Consider the following 21,810-nt stretch of genomic DNA (forward strand, 5'->3'; position numbering starts at 1 on the left):
CCCTTGTTTGAACCATGCTAAATCCTTACAAGTTTGGAAAGAATTGGATGAAAAATTTGGACTTTATTGCATAAACACCATTTTCTCAATTCAAGGGGAGGTAATTCTGAACTTCATGGACCAATAATGCTCATTTTTTGTAGGGTTCGTGTCCTCATTGATATAAAGACACTGTGCAAATTTGGAAAGGATCGGACAAAAAATGTGGAAGATTTTTGAAAGTTTTCACAAAATAGGCAAAAACGAATAAACATGCAAAGTTCAACGAGCTCCTGCGGCCATGTTTTTTGACGAATCAAATTTCTTTGAACAACTTTTTTAGGGGAGCCTTCAAAGGTCATCCCTGTGAAATTTTTTGAAAATCTGATGAGCGGTTTCTGACAAGAAGATTTTTTAAGGTTTTTACCATATATGGTCATGGCGGCCATCTTGGTTATGTGATCAATTTTTTTTTAACAATTCTTTTGTCCCATGACCTAGGGATGCTCCACATGAAATTTAGTTGAAATTGGCTCAATGGTTTAGTAGAAGAAGATGTTTACAAATTGTTTACAGACAAACAGACAGACAGACAGACAGACGGACGGACGGACGGATGCCGGACGGTGAGTGATCACAATAGCTCACCCCGAGCTATCGCTCAGGTGAGCTAAAAATACAATGAAAGCAGAAAGTGTCGTCTCTGATAAGCCTGAGTGGACTGCACAGGCTAATATTAGATTGGGATAACACTTGACGCAAATGCATTAAGCCCAGTTTTTCAAGAGCATGGCTCAAAGATTGAGTTTAAGGACTTGTTCAAGCATAATTTGTGTCACATTATATTTGTCAGTTACGATACACCGCTTACAATCCAACCTGGGCAAGCTTAGTCACCAGTTTAAAGCAAAAAAATCCTCAATAAAACATTATTTCATTAACAAGCGGTACATTTTTATGTGGATAGGGAGTAAAGTCCAGATCTCTACCAAATGAACTAGCCAGACAGTTCCTGTTGTTTTTCCCAGAACTGTGTGTTTCTGTCTATAAGAAACCACTTTGATTATTGAAATATTAACTAACATTTACATCTGCTGATAATAATGGCAAGATGTTTCATTAGGAGACTAAGGAATTCATTAAGGCATAAGTGAGTTTATTCTCTATAATGTCATAAAAGAAAACAAAATAAAAGCTAAAGTCACAGAATTCCATGTGCAAAATATCTCCACTTCATTGCTGTTCATGTCCATCTTGAAACATTATAATAATACAGGCACTCATAGCATACACACAATTCATCAATAAACAAATACTATTTGAAGTGTTTCTTCAACAATGGCTGAATAGAGATTGGATTGGAATATTTCAAATGATACCTGAGCTATAAGTCCTTCCAATATTTTCTTGTACTTTGCCCTGTCTACAGTGACCTTGCTCAGCTGCTTTTTGGCTTCCTCAATCAGAGCCTGAAATGCATAGAATATTTGAGCCTAATAATGCACAGGCTCATCTTGGAAAACACTTAAGGCTTTCATGCAATTTTGTTTATATAACAAAGTCTCTTTTAAACAAAAATCTAGTGTAGGTGGAAAGTGTCATAACTGATGAGCTTGTGCCCACTGCACAGCCAATATGTGATGACACTTTACGTTAATTCATTAATCACAGTTTTCCCAGAACCTGGCTCCTTGTTTTTGGAATATGTAACAAACAAGACTATTGCCAAGCAATTAATGTCCCCTACCGGCTCCACCACTGTCAGAAATTCCACTATTGTCAGATTTTTTTATATTTGTTGCCAAAGCAACCAGAATTTTTGACGTACGAACAAAATGAAATGATGTGATAATGTCCATATTGACATCTATCCATGTTTCAAGTTTCATGAAAAAATATGAAGAACTTTTAAAAGTATCGCAGGATCCAGAAAACCACCATTTTCAGCAGTATTTCTAGTCTATTTGTTGCCATAGCAACCAGAATTCTTGACGTAGGAACAACATGAAATGACGTGCATAATCTCCATATTGCCATCTATCCATGTTTCAAGGTTCATGAAAAAATATGAAGAACTTTAAGTTATCGCAGGATCAAGAAAACTGTGACGGACAGACAGACTGACAGACGGAGCGCAAACCATAAGTCCCCACCGGTGAAACCGGTAGGGGACAATAACATGTTCATATACACCTTCGGAAACCTAAGAAATCTGAAGCATGCACGGCAATTCCCACCTCTTACCTTTAAAAAAATATTAACACCTGCCTTTAATAAACAAGAGGGCCATGATGGTCCTGAATCGCTCACCTGACTAACCAAATACAATCCCAACCCAGATTTCATCAAGATAAACATTGGATGAAAACTGTGACCTCTATTGTCTACACAAGGTTTTTCTATTATTTGACCTATTGACCTAGTTTTTGACCCCAGGTGACCCAAATACAATCCCAACCCAGATTTCACCAAGATAAACATTCTGATAAAATTTTATAAACATTGGATGAAAACTGTGACCTCTATTGCCTACACAAGGATTTTCTATTATTTGACCTAGTGACCTAGTTTTCGACCTCAGATGACCCAAATACAATCCCAACCCAGATTTCTTCAAGACAAACATTCGGACCAAAATTCATGAAGATTGAATGAAAACTGTGACTTCTATTGTCTACACAAGGTTTTTCTATTATTTGACCTAGTGACCTAGTTTTTGACCCAAGATGACCCAAATACTCTCCCAACCCAGATTTCATCAAGATAAACATTCTGACCAAATTTCATAAAGATTGGATGAAAACTGCGACCTCTACTGTCTATACAAGGTTTTTCTATTATTTGACCTAGTTACCTAGTTTTTGACCTAGTGACCTAGTTTTTGACACCAGATGACCCAAATACAATCCCAACCCAGTTTTTATCAAGATAAAAATTCTGACCAAATTTCATAAAGATTGAATGAAAACTGTGACCTCTACTGTCTACACAAGCAAATTGTTGAGGGACGCACACACGCATGCACGCACGCACATACAGACGCCGGACATCACACGGTCACATAAGCTCACCATGTCACTTTGTGACAGGTGAGCTAAAAATTATGATTTCATAAATATTATATCCCATGCTTTATCTGCTTGAATAAAGGAAATCTAAAACCTGAACACACAGCAGTGTATGTATAGATAATCAAGTTACTTACCTTGAGATGGTCTTCTCTAGCCTTGAGAACCCGTAGTCTTGCTTGATTGAGCAGGTTGGAGTTTTGGCTGGAAAACAGAGAAAATATTAGAACAATGTGCTTTGGACTTCAAGCAGACTATGCTATCGTAGTGATAAGATGTGCTACATGTAAATGTTTTCTTTAGACAGAAAGTACTAGTTCTACACAGGAAACAAACTCAAGTTTAATACATTCCCCACAAGCAAGAACAAATTAACAATAAATCAGCTATTTAAGATGTTGTAAAACAATTTTTTTTAAATAAAATTCATTTTAATTATTAAATACTTACCTGTTATCGTATGCTTATACTTTCCAAGGGGAAATAACTCATCCGGAATTTTAACTGGGAATCCGCCACCTCAATACCGTAATACAGGCCAGGTTAAACATAGTGCAATGCAACCTAGCCAAAAATCGGTAACCAACCCTCAATATTCTTTCAATATATATACAAAAATATTAATCGAATAGCGGGGTGGGAGGTGGGACTTACCGATAACAGGTAAGTATTTAATAATTAAAATGAATTTTATTTAAAATTTTTTGTTTTAATGTCATAAATACTGACCTGTTATCGCATGCTGATTTTGCAGCTGCGGTGGGAAGGTTCGTATATATTTTCCCAACACAGTAGAACCCATAAACAGGGTTATCAGCTAATGATATCAAGTAATCTTCGTTAAAACGGTATTAATTATGACTTCTCGGACAGAGTAATATGTCTATGTCGTAAAGAAGACACTACCGTTAGTGAAACCACAACAAGCCCAAACGTATACAAATTGTATTGTTGGCACTTCAGAAAACGAAGATAAAAAGATGACAAGGTGGTCGGATTCCTCCAGTAAACAGCTTAGAGCACGTCAAAAAGTGGGGTGTGATTAATATATGCCCACAAAACAGACAGAGCTCTTAATTCATGCGGTCAGATCCTAAAAAGGAATGAATCCTTAGATAGGATAAGATTAACTTTCCTTAGTCGAGGTCTAACCCCGAGAAATAGAAGCCGCAGACACATCTCCCCCCCCCTTTTTTGGGGAAATGAAGAGTGTCTTTGAGAACCTCGAATGGACTTCTGACTAACACTGCTGAGATAGAACTTCAAAGCCCTGATTGCCCAAAGAAGTTTATCCTCATCTTCATGACTACCAGTTTAAGAAAACTTGGAAACTTGAAGGTAGAAGCCATATAGAGGACTTGATATTAAGCAAGGAATCCTGGCTGACACAACAAAGTGAAAATGACAATAGATCCAACTGGAATTGGTCGTATTCAACAGAAAAAGCATGAATTTCACTTCTCCGTATGGTAAAAGCCATAATAAGAAGGAAAACCGTCTTAAAATTATATTGGAACTGTTAATAAGCCTGATGAAAAAGGTTCATAGGGAGCTCATTAAGCATCCCAACATGTTACACAAGTCAAAACCGCTTAAGAAGGTAAAGGAACGAAAAACATAGTGTTGACGTTCCATAGTTTGGATCAGTTCCAAAATAGGTAAGGCAGCACAGAGTTGCGATGACTTACACAAAACAAGGTATACGAAAGCATAATCTCTATCCTTTGATGAAGAAAAGAACAAATTTCTTATCATCAAGAAAAAGATGAGAAAAACCTCTATGTATCTAGCAGAGTGATTAAGGTAATAACTATGCTCTCAATTACCCAGTAAAAAAAGAATTTCCATATAACCTTTATACAGTTCTGATGGAATTAATTATCCTTGCACAAGTAACAAGGATTGAAACTCTAACAGAAAAACGTTCTTCTGTAGAGATAACTAAAAGTTATTAATGGCCAGACATGAAGTGGCACATGTTTGGATCAGTAAAAATATGTCTCAGTGAGATATGATATTTGACCTGTGAAGAAGTTTCCTGAAAATAATTGTACAGGAGACTTAAAAGGTCGTAGAACCATAATCCCATGGTTCATTAAGTATATTTCATGAAATTATGGCAAAAACTCAGTTATTGCAAAAACTCACCAAGAAGGCAAGATATTCCAGTTTATGTCAACAGTCTAGAGACATTCCCAAGTACGGAGAATTTCGCCCGATCGGGAGACTTTCTCCGGACAAGGCGATTTGGGCTCATTTAAGTCCCATTTTTTTGTCACTCGATCGGGAGAAATTATCCCGAAAAGGAGTGTAAAATAGTCCATTTTGATGGTACATATAATATACGGTACCTGCGCACGTAATTCGACCTTTTCGCGGTACCAAACTTTTTGCCATCGGCAGCCATGACATCCGAGAACATCTTTCACGCGGTTCATGGTAAATCCATCGCGGCTTTTTTGTTCAAATTATGTTCCAGTTTTACTTCAATATGGTTCCGTACAAAATAAAATATGAACACCCTTCGTACATCCTACTCATGTGTGTATAATGATAAAAAAGGAGCGTCTTCGCTCGGTTTGAAACCGCCGCCATGTTCTGAGGTAGGGACGGTGTAAATATTTTACGAACCACTTTGGGGTAATCGGTAAATTCTCCCTATCGGGAGAATTAACGTTGTCAAACAAAGATTTTCTTGAGCTTTTGAAATTTTTAAGAATTGATGCTTTCTCTCACCTTCATCATCGCCAACATCATTATAATCATCATTATCATCATCATCATAACATCATTATCATCATCATTACCACTAGCATTGTTATCAGTGATCAAAGGCAAGACAGTCACCAACTCCAATGCCACCAGTAAAAGCAGAAAACCACCAGAACCATGATATTTTTTATATTTTCAGATGATGTTGGTGTTGCAGATCACCAATATGCTACTGAAGTAATTTTGTCTTGTTATGTAACTCTGATAGTTAATATGTCTAGGAATCTACATCACAGCCAATTAAAATCCAATTAAGCAAATATTTTTTTATAAATTGTTTAGTGATTAACATTGTTATGTTAAATTAAGTATTCAAAAAATTAATACATTTATAATATTAAGTAAATTGATCACAAGTGAACAGTTACTTCACAATTAATGCATAATTATATAAATTAATTTAGTTCATTAAGTTTTTTTTAATTGGCAGCTTGATCCAAAATCCCTGGACCTCATAGACATTGGGTCAGAGGTTATTACTGGAGAAATCTCACCACAGGCTGTGATAATTGAAGAACAGGTAATAACTAATAAATTATCCAAAAAATTATCTCTTAATAATGTTAAAATATGTGACCAAGAAGTACCCCAACATTGAAGTGCTATATTTTAATATTTCTTGATTTTAACAAAAAAAAACATGAAAAAATATCATTTAAAACAGGTGACCAGTCCAAGGCATCACCAAGGGGCTATATCCGAAGACAGGATATCGGACAAGCTTGCCAGACAAAAATCTTTTTCAAAAAGGATGAAGACTTTCAAGAAACAGGTTAGCAAAAAAAAAGAAATATCTTACAGGAATAATGTGAAATGTCTGGGATTCTCAACAGGAATATTTAATGTTGTAATTACTCATTATAATGGTAGTAATTGTCTTCAATTTAATTATACTTTTAAATAGATTAGTAAACATCCAAAATAAACTCATAAACTAATATCTCAAATGTTCTTAGTTTTAGTTTAAACCTATTTATTTTAGCTCGATTGCATTGAAAGCCTCAGGCTTATTTAAAACGCTCTCGAGTCAGTTTCCTGGGCCAACAACCAGTACTTGGTGTCTTTGGGGGAGAGTTAAAGAACACTCCCACAGTGGGGATGTTAATCAAAATGTTATTCATTCCAGCTACTTTAACTGGTTTACAACAGATGTTTATTACTTTATAGGCCATGCTTCTGCACACAAAGTGTGGTGCGAGTGTGCGCTGGGAAGTGATCTCTGAATCAGGGAGAATCATTTCAGGAACTCATCCCATGCGCACATCTCGCACCGTTGGGTTGCAAGCAGGCCAGACTGCCGAGGAAACACCCTCGAAGTCCAAAAGTGTTGGGTCCCCAAAGAGGGCAAGGCCTGCACTCATGACGAGGCCGGATAGTCAGCTATTGCAAATAAACAATTTGCCTGGAAAAAAACGCTCAAGTTCAATTGTGTCCAATGGTCAGAGCAAAGTCACCAACAAGTGCTCTGTTTGTAGTATAATTTTTAACTCTCCAAAGGATAGAGCCTTTAAAAAGGCTCACAAGTTACAGGGACAATGGCTGGGATGTGAGGAGGAGGGGTGTGGGTTTTGGGGTCATGCCAGATGTGCTGGGGTTTTTATTCCATCAAGAAAAAGCATCCCAGAAATTAAGTTCCATAACAAACATCCTTGATGGAATAAAAAACCCAGCTCATCTGTGCTGTAGTTAAATCAGCCAGATTCTTGTTGTAATTTGTGTTTCTTTGTTAATTAATCAATTATTTATCAATTTATTAATTAAGTTTTAAATTTATTTATTTAGTTAGTTTTAACCTATTTATTTTAGCACAATTGCATTTTTAGCCTAAGGCTTATTGAGACACTCTTAAGTCTGTTTCCGGGGTAGAACCAGTACTTGTTGTCTATTGAGGATTTATTTATTTAAATCAGTTATTTTGTTAGTTAAATTATTATTCTTACCCAAAATTAAAACAAATGTAACAGACAATGAACTCCATATTTATGAACATGACAATTTTTCTTTAAATGATTTATGATGTAAGATTTTTATAGAAATGTTGCAAAATTTATTTTTGTTTTAACATGATTGACAGAGAATTAATTGCTTAAGCTAAGAAATCACTGTATTTTTATTACTTTCTTTGTTATTATCCTAATGTTATATCAAAAAGGAATTGCAATAAAAAGATTACATATAACATTTTTCTGTGTCTGTGTATTTTAACATTATGCAGGTTTATACAAATGTAAAACTACAATCATAAAGGCGAATACCCTTTGTTACTCATCTGTTGCACAACACAATTAGTCCTCTGCACTTAACTAATGTTTCTTGTCAACATGTAAAACACCGAAACTAATATAATGCTTCAAAGTAAACATTACATCAAAGTGAAAGTGTCACTTCTTCAAGTCTAAAACTAGTCGAGAGCAGCAGTGTCTTCCAGAACTGTATAATAAAATACTATGTAATCCGTTTTAGTTTTCAGTTTCACTGTTTTGTTGAACACCTCTTCCATTAACTTTTTTTTATTGTCAGGCATTTTTTCGAGCAACATAAATATTTTTTTACGAATATTTTCCTTAGAGAGGTTTTCCACCTGCATGGAGTTTTTGGCTTCCTCTTCTGTAACGTAAACCACTGGCAGTTTGGTCTGTTCCCCAGACAAGAAACAGTTGTGATACTGTGATCTCATTTCCTCTGCTTCTGCTGTTATGTTACTGAGGTGTGTGGATAATAGCTTGTTTCCACACATGCTAATGTGTGGGACCTCAACTGTTGGTTGTGCCAGATATTCTCTGAACAAGGCACGAACAGGGATAACCTCGGCCATGTCAATGGTGGTTTCATCGTTGCTTTTAAAGGTTGTTTCTGAATTTGGACAAAGTAAATTATTTTTTATTGTACTCAAGGCATCTAGGTTCCTAAAAACCTTAACCCATTCATCCTCCGTAGGGACACCAACAGGAGAAACCCAACATTTGGCTTCTTTATTAATTTCTTCCAGACAAGCATCACCACCTTGGTAATGACCTACATTGTTTTTTCGACTCAAAGTGAATGAATTGAACATTATCTCTTTCAATGATAAAGGCATCATGTTCTCAATATACGCATTCATTGCCATAATGCGCTGATAGCGAGGATGGTGTCTGCAATAAAATAACAGAGACATTCTCTGTCGCCCAGCTAGTATGAGATTTGTGTTGGCTTTTCTACATCCTACTCTAAAAACCATAATAGAATGCAAAAATGTGAAAGCAATCTGTTGACAATATATGTAACAAGGATTTCTTACATGTTCACTGCTCCACAACCAGTAGTTTTCTACCGTGTGATCAATGTTTCTTTCCCTACAGTGTAACATGAACGGAAATAGCAGCTCATCAACTAGAGCAATGTACAATATTTCAAGAATTTTGAATGTTTTATGATGGTCAGTACATTTTTTTGCACATTCAAGTGCTTTTGGTGTTTTAAAACCTAATTCAAAACATACATTTTCTAGAAACACTTCCCAATTCAGTTCAAAAAATGCTTTACATGCATTTATTTCTATGTGTAAAAGACCTGGCATTGGAATGACCCAGCCAAACTCACGAGAATTTGGAAGAGAGTTATATAAAATGCTGCATGTATGGTCTGCAAAAGCTACCATGCCATAAAATGCTTCATTGCATCTGGAGCAAGAAAATACATTGAACAATAGTTTTTCAACAATAGAATAAATCCCCCCATCACATTCTAAAAACAGCCATTTTCTGTCTCCATTCCCCATAATGCCAGACCTAGCACCCAAGTTGTATAAGATTTGTGAAATGTTTTCAAAACTTGAGGGATTGAGAAGATCTGGCTCACCAGTTTTTACCGCAAATGCATTTTCATTTATCTCTTCGTGTCTGAAATGGTAATATGGGTTAAAAGAGTGTTTGTATTTTTCGAAATTTACAGTCCCTGATGCTAGCAACCCCCCACAATTAGTGCACTTTCTACTATTTTTTTCATTTTCTCCTCCGCATTCAATACATATCTTTTCGGATACACTTTGCTCTTTCTCAAGTATAAAACTACTTACTTCATCCAAGTTACCTTCATTTTGTGTAAGCCTATGACTTATTAAGTCATTCCTTGCCTGTCTGAATTTGTCCTTGTATAACTCAAGGTCATTTGTCAAAAAAGACTCTTTTTGAACACCACTTGGTTTTTCAAACAACCACTTGTTTGGTGCAAGATTTTCATTACTTTGCAGTGTACTGTTTTCATCAAGAACAATGTACATGTGACTTGTAACAACACTTATTGGAATTTTACTGTCTGCTTTGATTTTGTATGATTTTCCAACAACCTGTTCATTATCAAAAACACATCGTACAAGCCCTTCTGGAAAGGAGATGGGTGATGATGCCTGTTGAAGAATCCATCGTGCTATGGTTTTGTCACATCCAGCTGGAGACACTTTTGAATTGTAGTTAACAAGTTGTTTGTTCCTAGATATAGCAAACGTGAGTAGATTTTCTTGAAATGACAGAGGTAGAACAATATTTTTGTTCCTACAGCTATATATGATTTCAATGACCTTGGCAATTTGAAGACTATCAGCTTGCTCTGAACAACTATTAAAACCACATAATTTTCCTATCGTCTAACCACATTTCTGCATTATACGACAGCAAATTGGAAATGCTACATTTTTCGTTATCTCTGTATAGCCGAGCAATATCTGTTTTTATCAGATCTAAAACGCTATCTATATTGTCAAAGACCACTTTTTCTGAATTACTATCAGCTGTTTGTTTAATTTTAACACCATGAACTTGGCTGCATGATGGTATAGCCTCAACCTTTTGAATGCATTCTTTACAAACATACTTGGTCTTTTTGGTAATAATATTTTGATCTATCATAGTCTCTACAATTTTTCTTTTAACTTTCTTTCCTTTTTCCAGATTGAACAGCGGTGCTCTGTTATCAACATGACTGGATGCCCCACACTGCTTCAAAACAACCTCTTCTGCACATGCCCATCAGAACTGGTCTCTGTGATTCAAAATATCAATATACACACATTTAATAGAGATCACATTATTTTTAAATGTTTAAATAATTTTATACAATTAAATTATTAGACCTGATTAGTGTCAAGCTTTTTATTTTGCAGCTTTAGTTCAATTTATTTACATGATTCCATGTAATGTATAAATTAATATACATAAAAATGACCGAACAAAGAATTTAAGACAATTGAAACATATGTTGTTGTGTAACACAGATGTGGTAATCCAGAAGCATCTTAATTAAGTTAAATTGCATTTGTATTCTTAAATTGGGAAGTTTTCTGAAGTGTTATCGTTCATAATAAGCCAGTTTGGCATCAAGATTTACACTTTTGAAGTTTTGAACGTAAGTGAAAATATATAAGAAATTACTTAAGCTATTTCTAGAATAGTGTCCCAGAAATTTATACTGTACTTTGTCCATCAGCAGTTCCTGTCATTTAAAAAGCTTCTGCCATCATCCAACCACTCCTGGTTGTCCTGTAAGAGAAAAATTGAGGTTAATGAAGATGTTCATTTGCAATGGCTTGAGAGAATGAAACAGTTCAGAAGAGCCAGGGAATGGGACAGTGATGGAAAAATACCATTGATCTTCTTTTCAACAGTGAATGGGTATTTGAAACAGGATGACCAGATTACATAAATCTATCATGTTCAAATTGGTAGCCTACATATGCCAAAACAAATACTATGACATACACAACTATATTACTAACAAATATAATATACTTGCATTTAAATTGTTAAAATATTATATTTCAGGTACCACCACTTTCGCTACCAGCCTGCGATCTGCAATCGTCTTACTTGCATGAGAGAGACTACAAATGCATATGATCAATATGCAGTCCTTGTGTATGACACCACGAATGGACAGAATGTTGGACGGATTCCATTAGGTCTGAGTAGCGTCATTAGTAATGCCATCACAGAAAGAATTTTGGCACGGTCAACTGTTTTCAGCATGGGAACCTTACGACACGATGGTCCTCAAAGAGGAGGAGGTCCAAAAATAGAATGTGTTTACCTTTTGGAATTCAACGAAGGGGTTGACATAGGGCGAATCGCTGCTTTACTGCATGATGAACTGCACTCAGACAATATTTTTCTGTAAACTTAAGACTATACAGAACTTCATATAAAATAAAATTGTAGTCACCAGCATTGTTATTTGGTACTTAGAAAATCCCGCCTTTTTGTTTATTTTAAAAATCACCCAATAAGGAGAAAATACATGACGTGCCATGATGTAATAAAAAAAGTAAATAAATCTCCCGATTGGGTGACAACACTGTCTGTGCCCTCGATAGGGAGAAAAACTCCATAGAAGGAGAAAATCTCTCAATCGGGGGAATATTTCATGACAGTGTTGAGATGATCCGCAATTCTTATATGTTTTCTCCCGACATGGAGAATTTCTACAAATATGATGAAATTCTCCCGATCAGAGAATGTCTCTAGACTGGTCAATGGACGAATGTATAACAATCGCACACCCTGCTGGATCGATTTCTGTGAACTGCATTGTTGACTTTGTTCAGCATACCGGTATACACTGCGATATACGATCGCATAACGCTAATAACTAGCGTTTGATGATAAACAACATTCTTTGATATACTATGTACACCATGCAACTCGTCTGCAACTTCACTGCCGCGCATGCGCAATTACATAATTGAACCCAACGGAAAAATAATTCGAAAGAAAGAACTGCAGGACAAAACATCCAACAGGGCGTTGAGACGAACTGGTATGAGAAAGACGATAGAGAAAATTTGTTGTTCTTGCAAAGAACGAATAAGTTCCTGATTTCCAGTTACAAGGAGTGATAATATGATCACCTCCGTGTCTGCAAAGACCTATAGATAACGGCTACGATTATCGAGCAAAGTTATGCGAAAATGTTACGGCGCTATGAAAGGCGGCTGTAACTTAGTCAATAATGATCCGATTTTTATAAAATAAAGTTTCATAGAAACATGAGTAATTATGTTTTTTTGTAATCTCGATTTTATTTACCTACAATAAGAATTTATAATGCCGCGATCGTTGAAGAAATAGCGCTAAGAACTTTCAAATCGCGGCGAGAATGCTGTTGAATAGTTTATTTGAAAGGCTTTTGCTGATAAAATATTCTTGTATAATTTGGTATTTCAAACAGTTAAAACCTTATAAAATATTATTATTTCAAAACGGATAGATATATGTGGACACATAGATCTAGGTCTCTGATTAAAACAACATTACAGTATAATAAATGCTATGATCGTTCGATCCAAAAACGGTTTCAGTTAGACTTATTTCAATATTGATTGTGTAGATTTTTTCAATTGTTTAATTCTCTTTTTATTTAGCTCTTATTCATGAGTTATAGGTTTTTAAAGTTTTGTTTGTAATCCATTTTTTCCTTTTGGTAATTAAATTAAGCTTTTAGTATCGTGGGCTAGGATTTCGCGAAAAGAAAAAAAACAACATTTCACGCGCGTGTTAATCGTCGGATCAATTAGCGAACTGAAGAAGATGCTTTGTGTGTTTTTTCTTTATTCTTGAGAATTAATTAAAAGAAGGAATCCTAACTTTTATTATCAGTTTGCGTTGTTGATTGATTTTAATTGTGTGATCAGTGGCCGCGGCCGGCGAATTATAGTCATCTCACAGCTTTTGTTTGTGTTTTAATAGTAATCTCACAGCTATCTGTTAAAATATGTTTGTATATTAACTTGCATGTGTAACATTGACAGGAAAACTGGTAATACTAATAAAAGATATTAAATGAGAATTTAAACCCATACATTGTACTTTCATCTTGTTTTTTATTCATACCAAGATAAACATATTACCCAGAATAAAAATATTATTTCTTCGATTTGAGGTGAATAATGACGAAGTTTTTCACAATGAACCAAAACACCTTTGACGACATGTGTGTATAATAGGGTAAAAGAGCTTAAAATTGTACCATCTTTGTACAAGGCCAAAATCCTTTAAAATGAACATTTTCCTCCAGTTTAGTTTATACATACCTAGATAAACATATCACCAAGCATAAAAATATGACTTAATCTATTTGAGATGAAAAATGAAAAAGTTTATCAAAAAGAACAAAAACACGTTTGACAGCAATCTTGTACAACAGAAGAACAGAGCTTAAAAATGTACCAACATTGTATATGACCAAATACTTTAAATTGATTATTTTCTTATGGTTTGTTTAAATCTATACTTAGATTAACATCTTGCCTCGCATAAAAATCTTACTTCAACCATCGATATGGGATGAGAAATATAAAAGTCTGTCAAAAAGAAACAAACCACTTTGGCGACAGGTGTGAAATATGATTGAATGGAATAACAGTATAAAATATTACAAATTGTACAAAGGCAAAATCCTTTAAAATACCTCATTTTCGTCTACTTTTTATAAATCATACATAGATTAACATCTCACCTAGCATAAAATTCTTACGTTATCAATATGTGATGCTTAATGAAGATGTTTAAAAAAAAATGCTTCGGGCCTTTCAATTTTTCAAAAATTATTGAAAATGAACGAATCCAGTGTTCTCTTTCAAATTCCGATAAATTAATAATTAATTAGAATAATAACTACCAAAACCTAAAGAATTATCAACACAGAAAATAAATACTTATATTTATTCACACAAAAAATATTCAATATGTCTTTTTTCGGCGACCGACTTTGCTCACTACGCTAAGTTCGTAACGTTGCGCTTCAGACATTCATTGCTCTGCAAACTGACAACCGAGCGCTAAAAACACTAATTAACACATTAAGATTGTTAATAACAATATCAATATAATATAAACTACCAGATCATGCTCATAATACCCTACGACAACAAATATTAACGACTAATTACGAAGAATAATTGATTGCTTTTTAACAAAATGGCCGACAGTAGCTGGAACAGGGAAGAATCTACAGGTACACCGGCATCTCCAAAATCAATGTCGCGTGACCCGCGTCCGCCGTTAGATATTATCGCATATCGCTATCGCGAAGAGGAGAGTTTCCAATCTGTGTTATCTATAGGTCTTTGGTGTCTGTAAGTAAACCACGACCGATGTGTGATAGTTGAAACCATCACAAAGGAATCGTGAAAATGTGTTGTAAATGAAAAACAGCTAAAAAGAATTTTCGCTTTTCAAGATGTAGATGTGCAGGTGATATTCGTTAGGATACCACATAATTGAGAAAATCAAGATACGTTGTTCTATGTGATCGTCCATAACCTTATCTGCTCACATCTGTATAAGATGTAAGGAAGGTTGTGGTAGAATAAACTATATTCTTGCCAAGATAATCTTCTAGTCTAGACACCACTGAATAGTGGTAAATAATGACAAAAAGATGGAAATCTGTGTCATTAAATAATCCCGAGATTAATACAATTATCTTAAAAATAAAGCTGAAACGGACGTAAGAAAAGACGTCTCAGCAGAAGGACCGGTGACCGGACCGGTAAATACCGACCGGTGACCGGAACCATTTGTCAAGGATGGGTGGGCAAAGAAACCACGGCAAGCCGAACTTTCCCACTCCAAACACACTTGAAAATTGGTAGAATAGGACAGTGTTTAACACTTATAAGTTTATGACCTATCTACAGAATATAGCCTCTTCTTGAACCAATAACAGGCGCCTTTAAAATCCTGGATAATACAGGTCGCGAAGTCATCGATTTGCGAAGTACGGAAATATGATTGATAGTGGTACCTCCGGAATCGGAGGTGTGATGGCAGAAAAAGGTGAAAACCCTAGGGGTAACCTTAAGCGGGTCCACGCTTGCCGGTAGAATGCATGGAAGTCTTAAATTCTGACTTGATTAATCCATTTACTTCAAGACTTCTAACCGGGACGAATTCCGAAAGGAATACGACCAGTTATAGGAAGACGGCCTGTTATGGCCAGAAGTGTAATAGAAGAATAACTTTAAGATGAGGTCCCTCCAGATCCTAGGATCTAAGATCTGAGTTCAATAGGTCCTAAGCCATCTACAAGACTGTAGCCGCTATGCGGTCAATCTGATAGGCAATCCTATGTATCATAACTCTTGTTGATTCCAGTAGCTTGAAAATATGCACTGCCGTAGGAGCAATGGAAAAGCACAAGTCGATACAAATGTCGTCTTGCTAATCCTGCTAGCGTCATTAATGTGTCCCAACTGTTCCGTGACACTGACTGCAAAGTCTGTAGCCGACAGGTAAAGGCGGTTAAAACAATTCATCCTTCGGGTCTCGAACATAAATTAATAGAGGTCAAATAGTAATGTTCGACCTCAATGCTAGTCTCCGAGCCCACTTCAGCCGATCTATCTGCAAGACCAGTAGTCTGCATGTAGCCGGTTGAGATAGAAGTACAAATAACAGATATAGCATGATTTGGTAACCGTCGCCAGCAGAACATCAATATTGAAAAACACAAAAAGTCATGTAGATTGTTGAATCCATAAAATATATTATTCAATACAATCATAGCCAGGGGTATACAACTATGTAATGTAGACGATACCCGTGATACTAAAAATTGACCGATGAAAACACAGCGGAATACCGGTAATTGGTAAGTGGTGACCGAACCGGACCGGTCAATGACCGGTAACTGTAGCCCGGTGAACGGACCAGTCATAATATGACCGGTGACGTTACCAGTTAAAGACCGAAAAATGGTGGAATCCATATGGTCTGTTATCAATTTCAAGCACTGCTCGGAAAAGAAGATCATGCCAAAAAATCCAATCCGATGGCGATGAGACATCACTTATTCTGACCGGTGATCAGTGATCGGTGATATGACCGATGAATGGTGACCGATGTCCGTTGATCGGGACCGGTATAATATAACTGCGTCAGAATGGAAATATCTGGTGCAGAAGAATGACCATCCACGAAGTCATCTGATAATGTTAACCGGAAAACAACGGTAGATTATCAGTATTAATAGGCATAAGTGTCCTTGTAGTCGTAGTGGAGAAAAGAACAGCTTATCCCGAAGCCTGAATGTTAAACGAACTAGTGTTCGTATACAACTACGGCTCGGTGACTGCAACATGTGTGGATGCCATAAGAAGAACCATCACACGTGGAATGGAGACATGATATTCCTAAAGGAATAAAATGGAGAACGTCGATATGACCAGTAGGTTCATTAACGCCTACGTGAGAAGTGGCGACATCCATATAACTTCGATGCCGAAATATTGTTCGGCTACGCTGGAAAAATTGTCTTCTACAATATTGTCTCCGTGAGCATTGACATGATCGCTTACGAGCGTATCAACGCCGAGAACTGCTCAATGAAGGAGAGGTATGTTCGATAACTATCCAGTGGTGCTCAATGCAGTCCGCTGATGTCTACGTGAAGGTTGACGACGTCCTCGTTTCCTGCGATGTCGAGATCTGGATCGGCCGAGATGTGGATCGGCTGCGATGAGACCGAGATCTTCTAGAATAACGTTTCCGTGAGTGACGACGTGATCGCTTACGAGAGCCGCGACGATGAGAACTGCTCGACGAAGAAGAGCGTGTCCGATGTCTAATCCTTGATGAAGACGATGTATTCAACGAAGAATAGGAAAATAATTCAATGAAGAAGACCGAGTTCTTCTTCTTGACCGGTGACTGGTGTTATCGGTGGCAGGCCTAACTGATGACTGTTGACCGGTGACCGGAGCGGTGATCAATGACCGGAGCGGTGACCGGACCGGACCGTTGACATGACCGGACCGGTGACATGACCGGACCGGTGACATGACCGGTGACCGGACCGGTGACATGACCGGTGACCGGACCGGTGACATGACCGGTGACCGGACCGGTGATCAAGGACCAGACCGGTGACATGACTGGTGACCGGACCGGTGACATGACCGGTAACCGGACCGGTGATCAATGACCGGACCGGTGACCGGACCGGTGACATGACCGGTGACCGGACCAGTGACCGGACCGGACCGGTGATCAATGACCGGACGGACCGGTGACATGACCGGTGACCGGACCGGCCGGTCAGACGTCGATCAATGGTCCGTGATCAACGTCCCCGGTGACGTACCGGTCATATCATGACCAGTGTTGTCACCGGATAATGACCGTATGGCGGATGCCAAATGGTCCGGCATTGGTCGATGTCCTTGACCAATGCCATCGGGCAAAGACCGGCTGACGGGTGTCGCCATATGGTCTGATGTTGACCGACTGTCTAAGAGACTTAGCATAGTACGGTCGCGATCGTGCCCGATACCCGGTGACTGATACTGCAACTATCATCCATGATCTGCGAAGTCACCGGGTATTTATCCACTCTTGTTTCTGCGACCATCATGTAGTCGAATATATGAAAAACAAGAGCAAAGCATATTCAACCATAAACTGGTCACAGACCAGATTATCATACGGCACATAAAATCATTATTTGACCATAATTAAAATTATAATAATACTGCCGTAGATCATAAATTAAACATAAGTTTAATTCAAAACAGATGAAAAATAAAATGACGATCAATTAGATTGTCATACGGAACGTTAAAATCATTATTGCACACAATGGCAAATGATAAACAATCTGTCAATAGAAGAACACGCTTTGCACGATCTCGTAACACATTAGAAGAACATGCTTTGCACGTTCTAGCAATGTATTAGAAGAGCACGTTTTGCACGTGGTCGTTCGCGCCTGAAAACACCCAGCATGGTAGAAATAAACCATTGTTCGATAAAAACAAGCATGGCTTACCTTTTCCAAATGAAACAAAATCCATTAAATCCACACAAATTAATCCGAATGAAAAATAAAAAGATAAATAACACAATTTATCTATTCAAAACCCCAATCAACCAAGTGAAAAACAATATTTTAATTCAGAGCCGTAAAAGACACGTATACACCTGGTTGATCCGGAAAGAATATTGAGGGTTGGTTACCGATTTTTGGCTAGGTTGCATTGCACTATGTTTAACCTGGCCTGTTTTACGGTATTGAGGTGGCGGATTCCCAGTTAAAATTCCGGATGAGTTATTTCCCCTTGGAAAGTATAAGCATACGATAACAGGTCAGTATTTATGACATTAAAATATTGTGGAATATACAATTGTTTTGTTGAAAGTAGGAAGAAAATGTAGCCAATTTGTAAAAACAAACTTTGAAAAAGCCTATTTAGGCGAAATATATCAGGAAAAAATAAAACTTGTTCTATTGTAAAATATTTTTTAAAGGAAAAGCAGCAATCCTTTTTAGAATTTCACTTACTTATAAAATCTTATATTTAGACCAATTTGAATATGAGTACATTTGGCAGACTTTTTTTTTAAGGGTAATGTTAAGTCAAACTCACATTTTCTTCTGCAACTCGACCTGTTTCTCCTTGCGCTCATAGTACTCCATGATCTTGACTCTCTGCTGCTGCACAAGACGCCCCTTCTCAATGTTGAACTCTTCTTCAGCCTGGTAACGGAGGTAAAGTAAGCATCAACATGAGGTTTCATACTTGGACAGGGGTGTGATCTATGTACACAATTAAGCTTTAAATAGAATTGTTAACATTTTTTAACAATATCATTTAATAACTAAACTGTAGTATTTAAAATAATTTTAAGTAATTACAATAACAAGGTCAATGATAAAACAAAATGCCTTGGGATTCCAACCCAATACTTCTAGAAGCAAAAGCAAAGGCGATACCACTCTCCCTAAGCATAAAATTTCCCCTCTAATTTATATTGATACCAATTATTACCCTTAGAGCTTCAAAATCGCCGAAATCACAAAACAAATCTCACTCCTGGGAAATAATCGTTTTTGCTGAATTTTCAATCAAAAGAGTTACAAATACTATTATTTATCCAGTTTCCATTGATGATAATCAAAAAACAAACAATTTATTAATTTGCAAAGCAATGATGCAAGCATTCTTGTTTGAATAAAATCAACATGTTTTCTGGATCTATGATTTCTTTTGGAAAATTTTATTTTTGCCACACTGTGAACAACTGACTTTAAGGCCTTTGTGTTAATGTGTTAAACAATCATCTTTGAACATGGAATGAGCTAACCATGATTAAAGTAACAATGTTATTGGTTCAAGATGGCCAACATATTTTAAGATCTAATGGCTGTTACCTTAGCATCAATTTCCTCTGCTTTTTCATTGGCCTCCTGCTCAATAAAAGCCATCATGTGCTTGATCTGGAATGAAACAGTTTACATCAATAATGTACACATTATAATCATATGAAACATTTAACTGATTTGAAGCAAAAAATGTAAAAATAGTAAGTAAATATGTCATAATTTATTTTTATTTTACTGATTACAGGACTTGAAATTAACAGAAATTTGAAAATTGACAATTTAAACTAGAAATGGTGCGGCAGAGGCCGACGCATAATCCCGTACTGCATGTTTGACCCAGGGAGCACCCCAGGGTTGGTAATGGGGCAATGCATAGTTGAGATTGACCTTATTGTTATGAGAGATGTTCAGTACCAATTGGAAGTAAATCCGTGTAGAAATGAAGAAGTTAATGTATATTGAAAAAGTTATGGCCAATGTTAAAGTTTTTTTCGGACAGACGGACAGACTGACATACTGATTGACATACTGACTGACATACTGACTGACGGACAGTTCAACTGCTATATGCGACCTTACTGGGGGCATAAAAATGTTCACTATTTGTTGTGAATGGATTACATGTATAGCACAATAATTGCATTTGCTGAAATCAGTGAAGTGACAAGGATAGTGTTATCTTCTTTACCATGCTAGGTCCCATACCATTTAATACAATGCTAACAAATCTTATCGGCATTCCATCCACTTGTCTTGTATATCAGGGATTCCATCCACATATTTTGATTGCCCATTAAATTATTTCAGTATATACAATCATTAATTAAAAGTTGATCTGATTTTGTATTTTGACTAGTTTTTTCTTGAATGCTTTCAGCTTTAATGAGAACATACCCACAGCTCAAAGTGATCATTGTACAGCCAAAAACCATGTAAAAAATGAAGTCTCTTGTATGTCTATCAAATCGGGTTCAATCAACCTAATACAGAGGGGGTAATCATATTATAGTCAAGATGGCGACGTTCATGTCAAGGCAGGTATTTTTTGCCGTCTTATACCCTTTATTACTTGTATTAATTATTTAAATGCCGCTCACTTTCCAGCCATATCAGCAAGAAAGTTACTAGCGTTTATTTCATGTTGATATTCGCTCTCTATCTTGACTTTACTCGCGGCGAAATTTTTTAGCAGGATTACCTAATTAAAGCTCCACTAAGAATATTTGCAGGGAGTAAGGTCGTGATATAAAGCTAATTTTAATATGAAATATATGCATATTACATTTTTACTGATATGGCTGGAAAGTGAGCATCATTTAAAAATTAAACACAAGTAATAAAGGCGAAAAAAAAGCCATCTTGACTATGATATCATGTGATTACCCCCTCTTTAACAGATTGTGAAAAAACAGTTACCATCAACATCAATTCGGGTTCCTTTTGAAGTTTTGTGGAGAAATGCTCAAAACAAACAAGAGGCCCATGAGGGCCTAAATCGCTCTACTGGCTGGAATCAATAGGGCTCAAGCCCTTGATAGTATGAACAATCTGAGTAAGTTTTAAACAAACAGACCCAAAATGGGAAATTCATCGCATAAACAAGAAGAAACGTAAAATTTAAACTTCAAATGGCTTCTTTTCAACAATAAGTTGGACAAATTGTCTTGACTCTCAATGGGGTTCTGGCCCTTGATGATATAAAACATCCGTTGAAGTTTCAAAAGGATAGAACTTTATATGTAAACAAACAAGAAATGTGTTTGTCGGAAACACTATGTCCCCTTCTGCGCCGCTTTGATTTCTTTTTGTTTTTGACCTTTGACCTTAAAGGATGACCTTGACCTTTCACCACTCAAAA

The 21,810-nt window shown here is 36.5% G+C and overlaps 2 protein-coding genes across 2 annotated transcripts in view; one reads left to right on the forward strand and one right to left on the reverse strand.

Annotated features, from left to right (window-relative positions):
- The window catches only part of LOC127852322 (V-type proton ATPase subunit E-like), a 31,359-nt gene that overhangs the window by 5,135 nt on the left and 4,414 nt on the right, over nt 1–21,810 (reverse strand). The window contains exons 2-5 of the mRNA XM_052386254.1: nt 20,001–20,066; nt 19,216–19,325; nt 3,185–3,251; nt 1,359–1,448 (exon numbers count right to left, since the gene is read on the reverse strand). Coding sequence (XP_052242214.1) covers nt 1,359–1,448; nt 3,185–3,251; nt 19,216–19,325; nt 20,001–20,066 — 333 coding nt within the window. The remainder of the gene's footprint in view (nt 1–1,358; nt 1,449–3,184; nt 3,252–19,215; nt 19,326–20,000; nt 20,067–21,810) is intronic.
- LOC127852321 (uncharacterized) lies at nt 5,265–10,419 on the forward strand. The gene is made up of 5 exons (XM_052386253.1): nt 5,265–5,486; nt 5,959–5,996; nt 6,250–6,339; nt 6,484–6,591; nt 6,987–10,419. The coding sequence occupies exons 1-5, from the start codon at nt 5,453–5,455 to the stop codon at nt 7,470–7,472; spliced, it is 756 nt and encodes a 251-aa protein (XP_052242213.1). The 5' UTR covers nt 5,265–5,452; the 3' UTR covers nt 7,473–10,419.

This window comes from Dreissena polymorpha, chromosome 12 (genome assembly GCF_020536995.1).
Source record: "Dreissena polymorpha isolate Duluth1 chromosome 12, UMN_Dpol_1.0, whole genome shotgun sequence".
Taxonomy (NCBI): domain Eukaryota; kingdom Metazoa; phylum Mollusca; class Bivalvia; order Myida; family Dreissenidae; genus Dreissena; species Dreissena polymorpha.